Source organism: Brienomyrus brachyistius, chromosome 4 (genome assembly GCF_023856365.1).
Source record: "Brienomyrus brachyistius isolate T26 chromosome 4, BBRACH_0.4, whole genome shotgun sequence".
Classification (NCBI taxonomy): domain Eukaryota; kingdom Metazoa; phylum Chordata; class Actinopteri; order Osteoglossiformes; family Mormyridae; genus Brienomyrus; species Brienomyrus brachyistius.
In genome coordinates this window covers 5,689,044-5,704,781 of record NC_064536.1, presented here as the reverse complement: position 1 = coordinate 5,704,781, position 15,738 = coordinate 5,689,044, and the positions used below count along the sequence as shown (strand labels likewise).

At 45.8% G+C, this 15,738-nt stretch overlaps 1 protein-coding gene across 2 annotated transcripts; it reads right to left on the bottom strand.

The window, feature by feature from the left end:
* Positions 1 to 1,769: 1,769 nt before the first annotated feature.
* Positions 1,770 to 15,738, bottom strand: LOC125740711 (desmocollin-3-like). 2 transcript variants are annotated; one of them, XM_049012243.1, is made up of 16 exons: positions 15,490 to 15,734; positions 14,724 to 14,814; positions 13,033 to 13,256; positions 12,631 to 12,747; positions 12,184 to 12,339; positions 11,654 to 11,798; positions 10,554 to 10,708; positions 9,398 to 9,532; positions 9,085 to 9,270; positions 8,089 to 8,336; positions 7,000 to 7,142; positions 5,985 to 6,206; positions 5,415 to 5,636; positions 4,501 to 4,616; positions 3,874 to 4,107; positions 1,770 to 3,334 (listed from the first exon to the last, which is right to left on the bottom strand). In XM_049012243.1, exons 1-16 carry the CDS (start codon positions 15,571 to 15,573, stop codon positions 3,137 to 3,139), a joined length of 2,676 nt encoding a protein of 891 aa, XP_048868200.1. In that variant the 5' UTR covers positions 15,574 to 15,734; the 3' UTR covers positions 1,770 to 3,136. The 2 variants fall into 2 exon arrangements, 1 of the variants encoding a protein (XP_048868200.1); XR_007397739.1 differs by lacking the exon at positions 1,770 to 3,334 and having other exon boundaries at positions 4,075 to 4,107; positions 4,501 to 4,821; positions 4,963 to 5,636; positions 15,490 to 15,738.

Here is a 15,738-nt window from a genome sequence, read left to right as displayed (position 1 = left end):
ATCCTTCCGGGTTTCCCCGCCCACTAGGTGGCGATGTGGGGGGGGGGGGGGGGGGGGGTGACGTAGCTGAGGTTTGTGTCTTCAGCAATGCAGCATTTAGCACATTTGATATAAAAAAAACCCCCATCTTACCATTGTTAGGTTCACATAGATGTTAATGAATGGTGCTTGCAATTCAAATAGCAGGTAGATCTCTACTGACACCCCAGGCTGATATGGCAGCAGTCGGGAAAAACCTGGGATTATTATGGGCTGTCTGTCACTGGGTGACCTAATCTGCTCCTCATTAACTTCTCTTGCTTCTCGTTGAGTTAAACTTGGCAGTGATTGACAGCTTTCGGTTAATCCAGCCCGCCATAGGTTCTGAACCCCCCCCCGCCCCAGTTAACGCAAGCCGCTCGACTAAAAGTCACACCGTACGAGCCGTCAAGGTCTGACACGGATAAGCAGTGCAGGCCGTGATTGGACTTGTTCAGTTTAACGCCGGGTCTTTCAGAGCCACGCCTGTTCCTTGATCACCTTATTTAAGCATCCATCCATCTTCGAGGAAACCGATTTTCGAGCCGCTGACACGTCGATTCCGGGGCCTGTGCCAGAATGCGCGGGTCACGGGGTAAACGGTGCACAGCGGGCAAAAGATCGCACCATCACGAGGCACCTGCAGAATAAGAGAGGCTTGGGGTCGCCTCCTCACGTGCTCCACATCCTGGAGCGACACCAGCAGTACCTAGATGAAAGCTCCATGGACACTCTACAGGAGAACACTCCAATTCCACACACACAGCAGATATGAACTCACTGCCCAGGCGGTAGAAGGCAACGGCTCTGCTAACTCGGACCACGGCTCCGGCCGTTAGTGAAACATTCCCTCTCTATCTTACTTGCCCGTACTGATATGAGCTTCCAGCGAAGGTCTGCACCCTGCAGATCGAAATAGCATTTTTACAAGGCCGAGCGCATTAACTATTCATTACGGTATTTCAGAACAATGCAGCCCATTGTCAGGGATCCTGAAATAACTGGGTCATTCGTTAATTTCAATTATTTGCAAATGGTGAAACAATTTCTGTTCATCCGATAGCTCTTTAAATGTATTATCGGGGTTCCAAAGGTTCCAGGCAACAGTCTTTGCTGTGACTGCACACGTCCCTTTCGAAAGAGATTTCCATTGCTTACAGGAACAATGCCATTTATTTCGCAATTCCCTCATATTAATTTAAGAGAAGACGAGATTTATGCAGGCGTAACACAGCAAAACGCTCAATCTGAACAAAGTGTAACCTCCAGTCGTTCAGGGTTGTCTACCTAAGTGGGTTAATTGGATATTTACCAACCAAATTGCTTGACTAATGCTGTTGAGAACAGCGTCTGAATGGAAAAAATTAGAGACAGATGTTGTGCTTCTATGTTGAATGGTAATTGCAGTACATTCATATGCAACTGGTTTGCTGTTGTTTGTTTTTTTTCCCTCGTTGTAGAACATTAAAACTAATTTAGGTTATCTGTATTATATCTAATGTGTAATTAAGTTTTCTGTATTATATGTAATTAAGTTGTTGTTAAAATGTCACATTACTTGTGAATCTGTTTTCCGTATAGTGTTCTGTTAATGATCTGTATATGCTGAGATCTAGGTGAGTGCTACTATCATTACTGTAGGACGCCGTAAGACGAAGTGCTAAAAAAAACTGAATATGATTGTCACTATGGAGATTAAGTGGAGGGCTGTGTATGAGACTTCATAAGACAGAGGACCAATGCAACGCAGATCGCGGGAGTTCAAACCCTGTTTATTAGTGTGATATCCCATAATCCTTTGAACAAAAAGCCGAAGAGAGCAGGTGAATCCAAAAGCACACATGGAACAGGTAAATGTTAGAACTGCACACAGACGGACGTGAGTTTTAAACACACGAACAGCACCGTGCCCAGATTACCGGTAAAACAGATCTCTGGCGCCACCTAGAGTCCTGAACAGTAGCGCTCGTCCAAGAAACACACATGCTGTTATGAAACCCACACGTGTTGTGCAACAGTCTGCACACTCTGCTGAATAGTGTCCTCTCGTTCGCGCATCCAAATTGCATAAAGATACCCAGTGTCTTCCCAGAATTTCAGTTTTTAAAGCATTTTTCACTTTCAGTCGTCTTTTAAAATTAATTACAGGCAAAAGTCAGTAAAATGGGTACAAAATATAAGCATTTCCAGAGTAGAAAAAAAGACAATGTTGTATAAACTTTTCTGCCCAGTAGCACCATGGAAGGGTCCCGCAGACACACCAGAAAACAGCTTAAGACTTCATTACAAAATTTAAATACACGCATACACACACGGGAAGGCACCATACATATCAGTAATACTGTTAGCAACCACTTAGATATCGCGTATATATTTTGATCTACTAAAAGCCATTTAAAACGATCTGGCTTGACAGACGGCGGGAACACTACGGATTTTACCTCCAATAAATGTCAAATTTGCTCGTTAAGGGATTTCACACGATACGTAACAGAGCTGGTTTTCGATGGATTTTTCTGAGAGTCTGAACGTCCCTTTGATGCTTCGCAACCAACTGACGTGCAGCCGAGAGACAAATGTATGTAAAACAGCCTTAAAAGCGAATGCGAGTTAATACCTTTTTGACGCCTTTGTGCAAATGTGCACAGACTAGCGTGTTACTTCAGTAGACAGGCTTCAGGGCTGAATTAAAGGCCCCTATAACAATATATATAAGCAAACTCACACTGGCTCGCATTCCTGTCGGCGTTCAAAGATATATAAAAACAAACATGTCAGCAAAATATTTCCACTGCATATCAAAGCTATGTTTTGGTAATGCATCTTGTCCAGTGTATACCATATGCATTTGTTATGTGCAAATATACTTCAAAATGCTGTACAAAAATTGAGGCAACACTTAGGTATTTCATATTTAGAAAATAGCAATACATTTCCCGTTGAATTTTAATGTTTTTGGTTAGTTTTAATTTGCTAGAAACCTTAACAACCATCCAGTCTGGAGAACTGCACCCTGGTTTAATAACCGAAGGTCTGACTTTGCACATATCAAATCGACAGCCTTTAACCATTATGCCACCTTTTGGTCACTACTTGAACATAACCTGTAGAGAAATAATTACTTTGTGGCACAGGCCTCAGCCAGAGCTCTGAACTTGGGCCCCAGTGTATCCAGGAACTGCAGTCCCCCGTCGTCCCCAAAGTCGCTGCAACAGCCCACGGATCCCGGGGGGGAGCCCCGGCCCTCGAACCCGTACACGTGGAGGACGTCGTCCGCGTAGCGGTCCTCGCCCTCCTCTGCAAAATCCTCCAGCTTCTGCAAGAAGCGTGGAAGGTGTGATTGGAAATGGAAAGTGCATTGTGAAAGCCACCTGTGACAGACGTGTGCTTGAGGAATTCAGATCAGAACGATTAACGGTAAAATCTGGTGATGGATCAGACAGAGAATCTGTTTTCTTTGTTCATGTCAACCTGTGATGTGAATAACACCGTGTTTATGTCTGAGGGCCCACCTCCATTTTGGTGCTTCGTCAAAAACTCCCATTGTGAAAATGTGAGGGGGCTGGTTTAGCTCATTAATGATAATTAATTGTTTATTGTGTAGTAAGCAGCTCGTTAAAAGGGCTAGGCCTTTGACTTTATATGCAGTAAACAGCAATTCCTTACAGAGGAAAGAAAAAAACAAAAAAATGTCCCAAACTGTCTAATTAAAAGAAATTACATAGATGTGTTGCTCCATTATTGCTTTGTTCTGGATATTAACTGAAATAACATCCACTTTGGCCAGTCGATTAATAGACAAAAAGCCACCGCAGATCCATTCACCACATGTAAAGGGTTTCCAGAATGTTTTACCTTCGTCAGATACAAGCCATTTGTTTCCCAGATGGCATAAGCGGACATGTCGGCGGGTTTCGCGCGCCCGCTGTACGCGGCCCAAGCGTCCGCCCTCGAGACGTGCCTCCCTGCCGAGTCCATGAGCACCATCTCCTCACGCTTCTGCAGACTCTCGGTGCCGCCGGCGGCCGTCGCCTTTACCAGTCCGCGCCCTTCACCCTCGCTGATGGGGGCCTTCAGTGCAATGGAGCTCTGAAGCCAATGAGAGATCGACATGCTAATATGCGATCAGGGGGGTTGATTTCGGTCCTGGGTCTGTATCTGTGTCAGTTCTCCTCTTATTTGTCCCCATAATCAGAAAAAACACACTGTCTACATGGATTTGTGTCTCTAAATTGCTCTCAGTGACAGTGTGTGTGTGTGTGTGTGTGTGTGCGTGTGCGCGTGTGTGTGTGTGTGCGTGCGCTCTGTGATTGGAATCCCTGTGTTCCCTGCAATAGGCTCTGTACTTTCTGAAACCCGATTTTCTACAACAAGGCATAGAAATTTGAGGGATGGATAGATAACCCTATTGTGAAGGCACTCTGTTGGCATGTGTATATACTGAGGTGTTTGGCTGTGGGCTTGGAGGAGCTAGGGCCTTACCACTTCTTCACCTGGTCCCTCGGTATTTGACTTCAATAAAACGCCTCCACTGTCAAGGCTGCCATCAATGAAAACATCCTTTGTTTTTGTAGTGCAGGTAAGTACAAAGAAAATACCTGAAAAAGATGCGAGTTAGTCAGTATACGGTGCATTTGAATAATACTACATAAAGAAGTTCTCTGTGTTTCTGCAGGCTTCCTCCAAAGACGTGTGCTTTAGGCGATATGATGGTTCAATTAGCGTGTGTCCGGTGTTGGTTTGGCATCCTGTCCGGTGTCCCCAGCGCTGTCTCTCCTGGGAAAGGCTGCAGACTCTCTATCACTGTATCCGATAAGTAGCATGGAAAGTGGATGGAAAATGAAATGCACTGCAGCTTCAATCCCTGCCTACTTATCATAAAACCATCTAAATCCCAGTGAACTTGGTAACACCATGAAAACACAAGATCAATTCTAATCTTACCAGGTAAACAGAGACGTCCCCGCAGTTGATACTGAAATTTGCCTTTCATTGTTCTGCTCGTGATCTAAGGATGCATAAAGGTCACGGACCGCTCTGCTCGGGAGCCCCACTGCTGTGACGTGCCACGAGAGGAGGTGCACAGTGAAGTGAAGCACGTCTCTCCACTCAGGAGACTGACAGCTTGTAATGGCCCCACACATTCATTAGTTGGGGGGCTCCTGCAACAGTCAGTTGAGATACACTGGCCTATTCAGCCTGCCATAATCCCGTTAAGAAGGCTGGCGAACTTCCAGTCGTAGATCAGCAGGTTCCTATTGCCGACTCCTGAAAGGATTGGACCTCAGTGCCACAAGAACGCTTTTGCCAGCAGGGTTTCTCAGTATGAACCCCAGGGGCCCCTGTCTTGATCTCATTTTTCCAACATATCCCTCAGCGGACAAGGCTGAACTTACACAGCAGCAGCAGCAAGACCAAGGCCAACAGCATGGTCAGGATGGCCCACCAGTCCAGAGAGGCCCATCTCCGGGGAGGAAGGCACTCCCCATAGGCACAGCGGCAGATCCTGACGGTCACTGTCTGCTCCTCGCCCAAGCCTTGCTGGTCTCTGACCATGAGGGGAATATCGTAGATGCCGGCGGGCAGTTCCTCCACCGGCTGTAGCACGGCCGAGGTTCCTGCGGTACAAATCCGTGTGGTTTGCGTGTGGAGTTGGCGGGACCTGGCTTTTAGCATGCAGGTATGAATTCTGTATATGCCGTGCTGCTCAGCGTGGCAAAGGCTGTTAAGTACGTGCTGCTACGATCGGCATTCATGGAATTGCAGAACAAACTACGGTGCTAAACTAAACCCTACAGCACTGACTCCTCACAGAAACTGTGAGGTATTTCTGACTCCTAGTATGACTTAAAGCAAACATTACAGTTTAATTATAGTATTAACGTTATCTTATTTTATGTATTTGATTATATTTGACTACAGACCTCCTCCCAGGTTATTTCTACAGTACAAGGGTCAGGTTTTACCATTGAAGCCTGTTATGGTCCATCTCCCATCATGCCTATCTGCTAGTTCAAAGGTGAAGGGTCCAGAAAAGGGGGAGAGGTCCTTATCTTCTGCCTCCACTCGAACAAATGTCTGCATTCCATCAGCGTGACACAGAGTCAGATCTTTGGGCAGGATCTCCGGAGTGTTATCGTTGACGTCCTCAATATGAATCATGACTGTTCCGGTGGCTGATTTTGAGCCTAAAATAGCCAAAATAGAAGTTGTGGAAAGTTTTTTTTTTTTTTTATGAAACATCCCACCTGTCCGGTTCCATCTGGAAATCATCACCCTCCCAGCGTATCAGCCTTTAATTATATGTGTGGGAGGGGCTCTTCATGATAGGCCAGACCGTCCAACAGACCCCAAGCCACCAGCAGAACACCAAGAGCAGCACCAAGCCCCCCCCCCAACCCACACACACACTTTTATATTAGTACAGGAAATTATCAAGACCAACTAGAGCAGTGTGACTTATCCCGGTCCTTGGCGGCCCCCCAAATGGTCCAGGTTGCCGGGGACCCGGTTGAGAAACACTGAACTAGAGTATTATTTTCTGGAAGAATCAGAGGAAACATGGGCAGGAATCCCCCCTGCAAGATGCCAGAAAGCCAAAGGATGGGCAGAGGTTCAACCAAAGTCAAGGCGCCACCCCATTCCCCTCCACCGAAGCATAACACCAGTCTGTCTTCTCGTCTGATAGCAATCAGTGCCCCTTATCAGATGAGAAAAGGGCGAGGCAGGGCGTGACGCACCTTCAGTCCTGCTGGAACGAAGTATTCTGCTCCTTAGCAGCACTAGAAATAATCACAATCTGACAGACATCAAGAGCGACCATAAGCACGTCCAGCCAATCAGAATCAAACGTGGCATAAACACACGCAAAAGGGCTTGTCCAAGTTCTTCTGGTTTCTTTACACCTCTGCGGTTAACTCAGCTGCGGTTGTTTTTTGTTGTCATGGTAATCTAAGAAACAAAGCGCCCCCCGCTGCTCACTTGCATCGACAGCCTTCACGGTGATGTTGTACACGTCACTCTTCACGAATGACGACTCCCTGTTCACGGTGCCGCTGATCCTGAGGTCTCCGGAAGTCACGCCCACATCTATCCAGAAGGCGGGGTCTGTCAGCTTGTAGTAGCTACGAACAGAGATTGTAATATTCAGATGCAATACATTCAAATACTAAAATAACATTTCCTTTCCAGATATAGCATAGGGATTCTCATCTTTCTCTAACCATTGTGTAGAAATTTCCCAGAATGGAGGATTATACGTGATTGACAGGAAAATATTGTCCGCGTCGAAGCCTGTTTGTGCTACTGTTTTATGGACTTTTGGTTGATAGCATCAGCGCCCAGGGTAGCAAAGCATTTGCCTTTGGATCGATCTGCTGATCAGATTTAATAAATTTCATTCCATTTTTTTTTCAGATGTAATAAGAACGAGCAAACAAATATCAGCGGGGTGGTTAAAAAAAAAAGGCATGGCTTGAAAATATACAGTTAACTTTTGGAAATTACCCTAACCCTCCTACAAACCCCCCCGCTGGTCCATGGCCCTGTGAATTACTGCCTGCATATCGCCCCCCGGGGGGTTGGGAACCTCTGGTAATGCAGATGAAAACCCAATGGATGCATCTGTATTTAGATCTATAATCATGAAGTATAAACTATTACTGCTGACGTAAGCGCACACAAGCGGCAGCCATCTTGTGTAAACATTATAAATGTGTAAGATGCTGTCCGGTTTGATAGCGTTCACCTGATCCCATTACAGTGTCGCTAGTTAAAGCTGCATATTGCCAGTTAAGCAGTGTTGGGGAAGTTCCTCACAAACGTAATCCATTACAGACAAAGGTGGAAAGTTCAGGTCCAGAAAGTACAAATCCTGACCAAGGTTTTGTTTCAACCACCCAGTTGAGTATAGTAAGCTGCAGTCACAAAGTACTCAGCTGGTTGGTTGAAACAAAATCCTGGTCAGGATTTGTACTTTCTGGACCTGAACTTTCCACCTCTGTCTGCAATGGATTACATTTGTAGGGAACTTCCCCAACACTGCAGTGACGTTTCCCCACGAAATCTCACTTTATGCCTTTTCTGCTCCTGGTTTCTGGGTCCGTGGCCTGGTACGTGCCAATGACGGTTCCGATCGGCACGTTCTCTTTGATCCTCAGTAGAAGATTCTGCACAGAAAACTCCGGACCCTCGTCGACATCCACCACGGTGACATCTACCGGGACCGAGGCCCATGGGGTGGGACTTCCCACAAGCTCCGCCTCATTCTTGGCCAGCACCTCCAGACGCTGCTGTTTGGTCCTCTCATAGTCTAAAGGCTAAGGGAGAGGAATGTTTAAAGAGGCAAATCCACCTAATTCCAGCTACTGGACAACAAAATCCCAGCATCGCTAACCCTGACCCCCGGCTACCATCGGCCACAACCAGTCGACACATCAGCCTTTCAGGGTTCTCCTGGAGATAGACACATTTTCCAGGAATATTATTCAGCGACTGTTGCTGAAAGCGGTCAGGGGAAAAAAATGTAGTTTTCATCATGTCGGCGAAATAGTTTTTTTATGGTGTTTTGTTACCCCTTGAAAATACACAGTGAAGGGCTTTGCGATAACCTTCTTTTAAAACATATTCCATATTTAATAAATGGTGCCTGCTCGCCTTGGTTGTTTGCTAAGAACTGTCTGGTAGAAAAATGTGTGGATGGGCTGTACGTCCTTCAGCAGAGGAGAGAACACTTAAAAATTGCACAGATCAGGCTGTTAATAGCCAGGCACTGTATAATGAGCCTAATTACAATCCTAGTAATGGCCTACTTAGGTGTACTATGTAAAAACCCTATGCTTTAAAATTGGGGACCAGCATGCAATTCCCTACAACGATATAATGTGTAAATTAATATACCTGGTTAGAGCCATTAACCTGGTTAGGCTGTGAACTGCAGAATCCACCGTTATTAAGTAACCCCCCCCCTAATGATGATACCTGAAGTGTGTGTATAAAAAGGTTAAAGTTCCTGGTGGACTTTCATTAATGTGAAAGTCGCGCGTGAGATGTTTTATACTATCTCACCTGGGAAATGTACAGGAGGCCGTCGTTAGTTTTAGCGTCCGTTTCAATCCTGAAATTCCCGTTCTCGTTTCCCTTCGTGATGGCAAACACAGCGTTCCAGTTGGGAGTTCTGGCTAAATCTCCGTCTTCCACTGGGATGCGGAGAATCAGGGCATCCATTCGGTTTTCTTCCACTGCCACACTAAACTGAAAAAAAATAAAGCCGCATTCAGTATCTGTAAACAGCTTATATCTGTATAAATTCACCTTCAGTGGGATTTTCATGTGATTATAAATCGGCACGACACCGGCCGGGCCGTATTCAGGAACTTACAGATGACTTTTTGAAGGTGGGGGGGTTGTCGTTGATGTCTTTTAGCACAATTGTAGCTGTGGCTGTACTTTGCAGGCCGTTATACGCGCCATTCATGTCTTTGATCTGCACAACTACAAAATGTGTGTCTTTCACCTGCAATAAAAACACGTCAGTTTCAATTCAGTTATTTTTGTTGCAATATATTATGCATATAACTATGATATATATGGAATATATTGCAAATTTAGCAATGGAATAGTTTATATTGACATAAATCAAGAACATTATCACTGAATAGGTGAACAATTATTGATTATTTAATAAAGCCGTTTTCACACATGAATGCCAGACATGGCCTTGGGGCGACTCTGTTGTGAAAGTCGTTATATAAAAATAAATTGGTTTGAATTGGTCTGGCGAATCAGGTCTGGGCATCTTCCCGAGTTGCCTTTTCGCAAATGTGGCACACAGCCGTAGATTGTCCATCTCAGACTTGTTCACACCCGCTAGAAATACCACGGTTGGTTTAGATGGTGGCGCTTGGGTAGAGTCTACAGAAGGGGGGGAGATGATGCAAAAGGAACGCTGCGAAGATCGAGGCATTTTGTTTGCGGCACGTGGAAGACACCAGTTCTGCATGCATATGGACAAATCTGCAATATCAGCGAACGAATGGAAAGCTATATTAAGACAAGCAGAAAAGAGGGCAGAGCAGCTGCACTATGCACACAGAAATCCCACTGGAAGGAAATCTGCAGCCTGATGTTTGTATTCTTTTCCACAAGAATACATGATTTCCACAAGAATCACATGATAGAATCGTCATCAACATGCCCACTCGCTCGTGGCAAATTCTCCGGACAATTTCTTGCCCCATTCATAAATGGAGGTCAGTGGGAAATTACCCAGACTGTGTACTGGGGAGGTGGTAGGATAAATTTAATGTCCAGTGAAACTTATTTGCACGTTTGAATTCACACATACAGCACCTCTAGGTAACATTTCGAAAAGTTACAAAAAAGCGGATGCCGATGTATGTCGCTTCAATATGTCTGCGTTGAATTAATCTTGTAGCATCTAGCAAATGACCAGAGGCTTTCTAGGTCAGAACCAGTCGTGGCAGAAACAGGCAGTTTATAAGGTGACGCGTACGAATCACAGACGCCAAACGGACCTCCCTGTCAAGGTGGGCGGTCCTGGTGGTGAGCACGCCTGTTTCGGGCCCGATGTGGAACATCTCGGTGCCAGACAGGAGTGAGAACTTGATCTTGGTGTGAATCGTCTGCGGGTCGTCCATGTCGGTCGCACTGATCTCACCGATTACAGTTCCTGCGATCAAAGATGAAATTACACGAAATCACGATAAATCACTTTACACAGGCAACATCTCCATCAAATTAAATGCCCCTTACATTGTGAATGTTATACCACTTCCTCGTACTGTTTACTGGAATGGGACACCCATCCATTTGCTATACCCACTTGTCCTATACAAAGTTGTGCCTCTGGGTGCAAGGCAGGGTATAAGTCAGGACAGGACACCATTCACACCAATTTGGCATCTCTGAGTCACTTCAGCATGTTTTGGGACTTGATGGGGGGGGGGGAACCATGCAAAGTCCACAGACAAGGGGAGTCAGTGAGGAAGTATGAACCCTGGTCATACAGTTAGGAGGCAAACTGTGTTAACCAGTGTGCTATGGTGGTCCACCCCAAGCAGACATTATACAGTTAAATGTATCACTTGCGGCACTTTTCCACTGCCACCGAGAACCGGGCCGTGAACCGATGCTTTTCCATTGTAAACTATCTGAGCCGTACATGGCCCTACTTACCAGCAGGGTCAAAAGTGTGATCAAACCATTCTGGTCGAAACGCATTGAGATACCCGTAATCTGCATCGGCATGCATGACTTATCTGAAGGAAAAAAGGGATATTCTACATATCATTCATTATTAGTAATATAATGCATCACAATTTACTGATGGAATCCTGATAACTTGGAACTTTAAAATTTCCAGCCGCCTACCTAAAGAAGTACAACAGAGCAGCTGAATAGAATGGATTTGTCATGCAAATTGACACAAGGTAATACCCATTTCGCTCATGTTACACGGTAGCAGTACGGCTCAGTTACGGCTCGGTTCCTGTACACCAGTGGAAAAGCACTATTAGGAGCTGCTGTGTGTTCTATGACACTTCCAAGCAATCGGTGCCCTCTGCTGCCTGGATGTGTCACCACACTTCCTGGAAATGTCGAACCCGGTTCGGACCTGTGTCACATTGTTCCTGTGTGGAAAACAGGAGGGATCCCGCAAACATCGGCCTGTTGTCATTCACGTCGTCCACGTTGACCGTGACTGTTAGGGGACGGTCCGTCTCCCTGTGGGTGGATTCCTCGAACACCCTGACGAGGAACTGAAGGTGTAGGACATGGGGGGGGGCGGGGGGGTTGTGAGGGAGAGAGGTGAGCGGGGGGGGATCTGTTCTGGATCGTTCTGCATCATTCTCGGCTTAATAGTTCTGCCTTTTGTCAGTCAGTTGCGGCTAAAGTGGATGAAGACAAGTCAAAATGAACAGGACTGGGAATTTAAACTGCTTAAGAAATGCCGCATATTTCATTATTTAAGATGAGTAAGAAATATCCCGCTCTGACGTGGGATTTCATCCCCAGTTCGGCTTCATTCAAAGACCATGTCAGAAGCTTCAGATCCAAGAAACATGACAATCCTCCTTAGAGACCTTCAAATCCCATCCTAGCAACGGAGAGATTAAATGGAAAATATACATTTACATATCTCACTTTGAATTGTGGGTATTCCTCTCTGTCGATGGGTTTGTGAACCTTCAACATGGATGTACTTGGATCCAAAGAGAACAGGCCCAAAGGATGCTGGGTAATTCCTGGACCGCTGATGGTGTAGTATACTGAGTGGTTCACAGAGGAATCTGATATGATCTTTATAAAAGGAGGGGAGAAAAACACATTTATAATTAAAACCACATATATATTTTAGACGAGAACCTTCTCATCTTTTTGTACGTTTTACTTCACATTTAATAAGAGTACGTGGACAAACGTGACCCCGATATGCTCGTCTTCAGTTTCGCCTGTCCTGAGAAACTTTCCAAAGGTCTCGTACGTTAGCTGTGGAGCGAAAATGTGCAGCCGCCTGTTGGTCAGACACGTGGAGTAGTTTGAAGCGCCGGTATTAAGATGCTGGGATGAGGCCAGTGTTTAAGCGGATACCTGATCGATGTCCTTTGGGAACGGAGGGGTGCCGTTTTCCTTTATGTGGAAGGGTAGGGGACTCCACCTCCTTTTAGAACGCTTTCTAGCTGCTATGCTTGACACTGCAGGCTGACGCTATGCTCAAACAAGAAATGTGTACAATCCAGTTATAGCACAATAATGGTTATCGTATTTTAAATAAGGATATTATCTGATATCAGAGTCGACCGTGTCCAGTTTTGATAAAAACCTTGCAATATAAACTCACAGGAACAAAAACCTGTTATCCACCATGAGCTGGATAAATTTTAAGGGCTTTATTTTATCACACAACTAGATACTGGCTGGAAAATTTCAAGTCAAGTACCAGCTGTAGAAGTGTGCCACAGCAAGCTTAAGCCCACAATTTTAGGTCCTTACCCCGTGAGTAAGGGCCGTTCCTACTTGAGACGCCGCTTGAGAGAGGCTGACATCGATTTTTGTCCTTTGGCCGACCTGATCTTGAGCCCATATCGCAAAGGTCCTGCCTCTCAGTGGAACAGTGGTGACATGGATCGCGTGGACGGTGCCGTCCGTCAGCACCACAAAGTCCGGGTCACTTGTTTTCAGCTGCAGAACCTTGGAGCCACATCGTGCTAAATCAACTGGGGGGGGGGGGAGATCAATAATTGCAGTAGAATGAATGAAAGAAGTGAAAAGCGGGAAATGGAATCGATAATCAGCTTCTTTAGGTTGGTGTGGTTGCGGGGGCTGATTGGACCGCTGTCACCCCCCCATGGACACTCATGCCCATGTCATGCTCATTAAAGGCGTGACAAAGCCACAAAGCCTGGCCTCCACGCCCCAGGAGTCAGGAACACTCAGGAGGCCTGTGTCAACTCCCTCGGGACCCCGAACGTATTCAGTGACCACTCACAAGCGGCTCGGTGTCACTTTTCCGTTCAGTTTGGATTACTTTCACCGTGAAAACGGGGAGGAGCCTCCATACTCTGCATGCATGGTTGTAAATAACGGCGGGGGATGGGGGGGGTCGCTACCCCCCCACCCCCACCCCAATGATCAAAACCGGATAATACAACCCTCCCCCAATAATCATGTCTTCCCCCTAAATGGGTGGAGATCTCAACCGCCCCCAATGTTCAAACCAAAGTTACTCCCGCGCCCTTGCACATTGTCCCAGACGACCATTTACTGAGGCTACATTCTGCTTAGAAACCCATTTATCAAGGAGATAAAGAAGGACAATGTCACCTTCCTCTTGTTGGTTAGCCTGCATGAAGGCAGGGAGACTCCCAGAATGGGATGCCAGTCCATCGCATTCAGGTCACGCACTCAATCACACACTGCAGGTCAGCGTAGAGACTCCATGCCCATCTGCATGTCTTCGCATTCTACCTGCGCTGCCTGGAAGCAGCACCAGAGCCCCTCTCTCTACCGGAAACGCAGTCGGAAGATGCAGGGATGCAGCGAAGAACCGGCAGGCCACCCAAACCCACAACACCACCGCATCCACAGACGAGCAGGTTCCGGGTGTCATGAACAGTAAGTCAGCTCTCGCTAAACGGCGACGTCCATCCCTGCGAAGATCCCATCTGTCTCCTCTCATCGACGCAGGATGAGTCATTCTTCTGCACACGGTCTGTCCGTCTTCAGCCATGTCGCTGCAGCCCGACTGCCACTTGCACGGTGCGGTTTCAAAATGCAAAAATATTTGCATAAAAAGTGCACGAGCTCACCGTGGCCGTCACCAGCAGAACACAGTCCCCCGCAAACACGTTAAACTGTGCAAACTGTGTTAGCTGTGCCGCATAGTCAACTAATTGCTTTTCGACTGGGATTCTCATTTACATAAGACATGTCTGGAACTTCAAACCTGGAAGCCGTGAAACAGTTCTGCTTCTCTTGTCAATTCAAATTTCATAAACTGTCTTTGTTGTACCAGTCTGTAGCCCTGACGTCTGTAGTCTGTAGAAATGGCACAACCTGCCGGAACTGTGACAGAAAGTGCTTACACTATATTTTCTTTTTCATTTCAGTTAAATACTCATGTCTGGACCATAGGTATTAATGATATCCTAACACGGCTCTGATTACTGGTTATGCAGTATTACCTTTAGAAATGACGTAACCGGCCATTATTTTCTGTGGTGCTGTGGCCTGTATGAAATGCGGAACGCAGGGCACAGCTGACCGGAGAAGCACCTTTAAATATGAGGGAAAAGTTCATATTAATTCTTCCATTTCTTGTCTTCGTACTTTTTTGTTTTGTACAACATTTACAAACTGAAGAATAAATATAGTCATTTTCATTCTGAGCAATCAAAACAACATTGACTTCAAATTTATTTATAACCAACATTTACGTACTAAACAACTGGTAAGAAAGGATAACAAAAATATGAAATATATTTTTCATATTCATGACATTTTACTGAGGTATATGTAAATGTTGATAATATAACTTCGTTTTAATCATGAGTTTAATATGTCAGAAATGTGCTGAGCATTTGCGCGGCGGCACACGTAGTACCAGATAATTACTGACACGTAAATATAGAAGGAGTTACCATGATGCACGCGTTTCGCTATGTGCCACGGCAGTGTTACTTTTCCGTAGTTTTTTTTCTCGTCATGCCGTTATTTTGCGTAGACTATTATAACTTTCGAAACTCTGGTCTCCGTTATTTTCATCTAATGCTGTGCGGTAACGTAACAAAGCGCGACACATACAGGCCTACCGTTTCCCCGTTATTGATTAATAACAATACTTATAAATAATAAGTTTCGCATAGTTTTACACTCAAGCCTAACGGCTGATGTATATATGCACAGATGTGTCAGAATGTTTAGTATAATATAGTTGCGCAAAGTACTTACCATAAAAAAGGGACAGATCAGTAAGAAATAGCCCGGAACCATCGTGCCAGCCTGGATCCGAAAGGGGCGTAACGCCGCCCTCATCCCGCGATGGAGCGCAGTGCGGTTAGCGGAGAGAAGAGGTGCGATGTGCGCCGGGGAAGGAGGCTGTGGGTCGGCGGGAGAGAGTGTGTGTGTGTGTGTGTGTGTGTGTGTGTGTGTGTGTGTGTGTGTGTGTGTGTGTGTGTGTGTGTGTGTGTGTGTGTGAGC

Coding starts and splice junctions, on each gene's coding strand:
- LOC125740711 (XM_049012243.1), bottom strand. CDS start 15,573: ATGAGGGCGGCGTTACGCCCCTTTCGGATCCAGGCTGGCACGATGGTT. Junction 12,748..13,032: donor GAACGGCCCTTACTCACGGG/GTAAGGACCTAA, acceptor GTTTGAGCATAG/CGTCAGCCTGCAGTGTCAAG. Junction 6,207..6,999: donor CGTGAAGGCTGTCGATGCAA/GTGAGCAGCGGG, acceptor TGGCTATTTTAG/GCTCAAAATCAGCCACCGGA.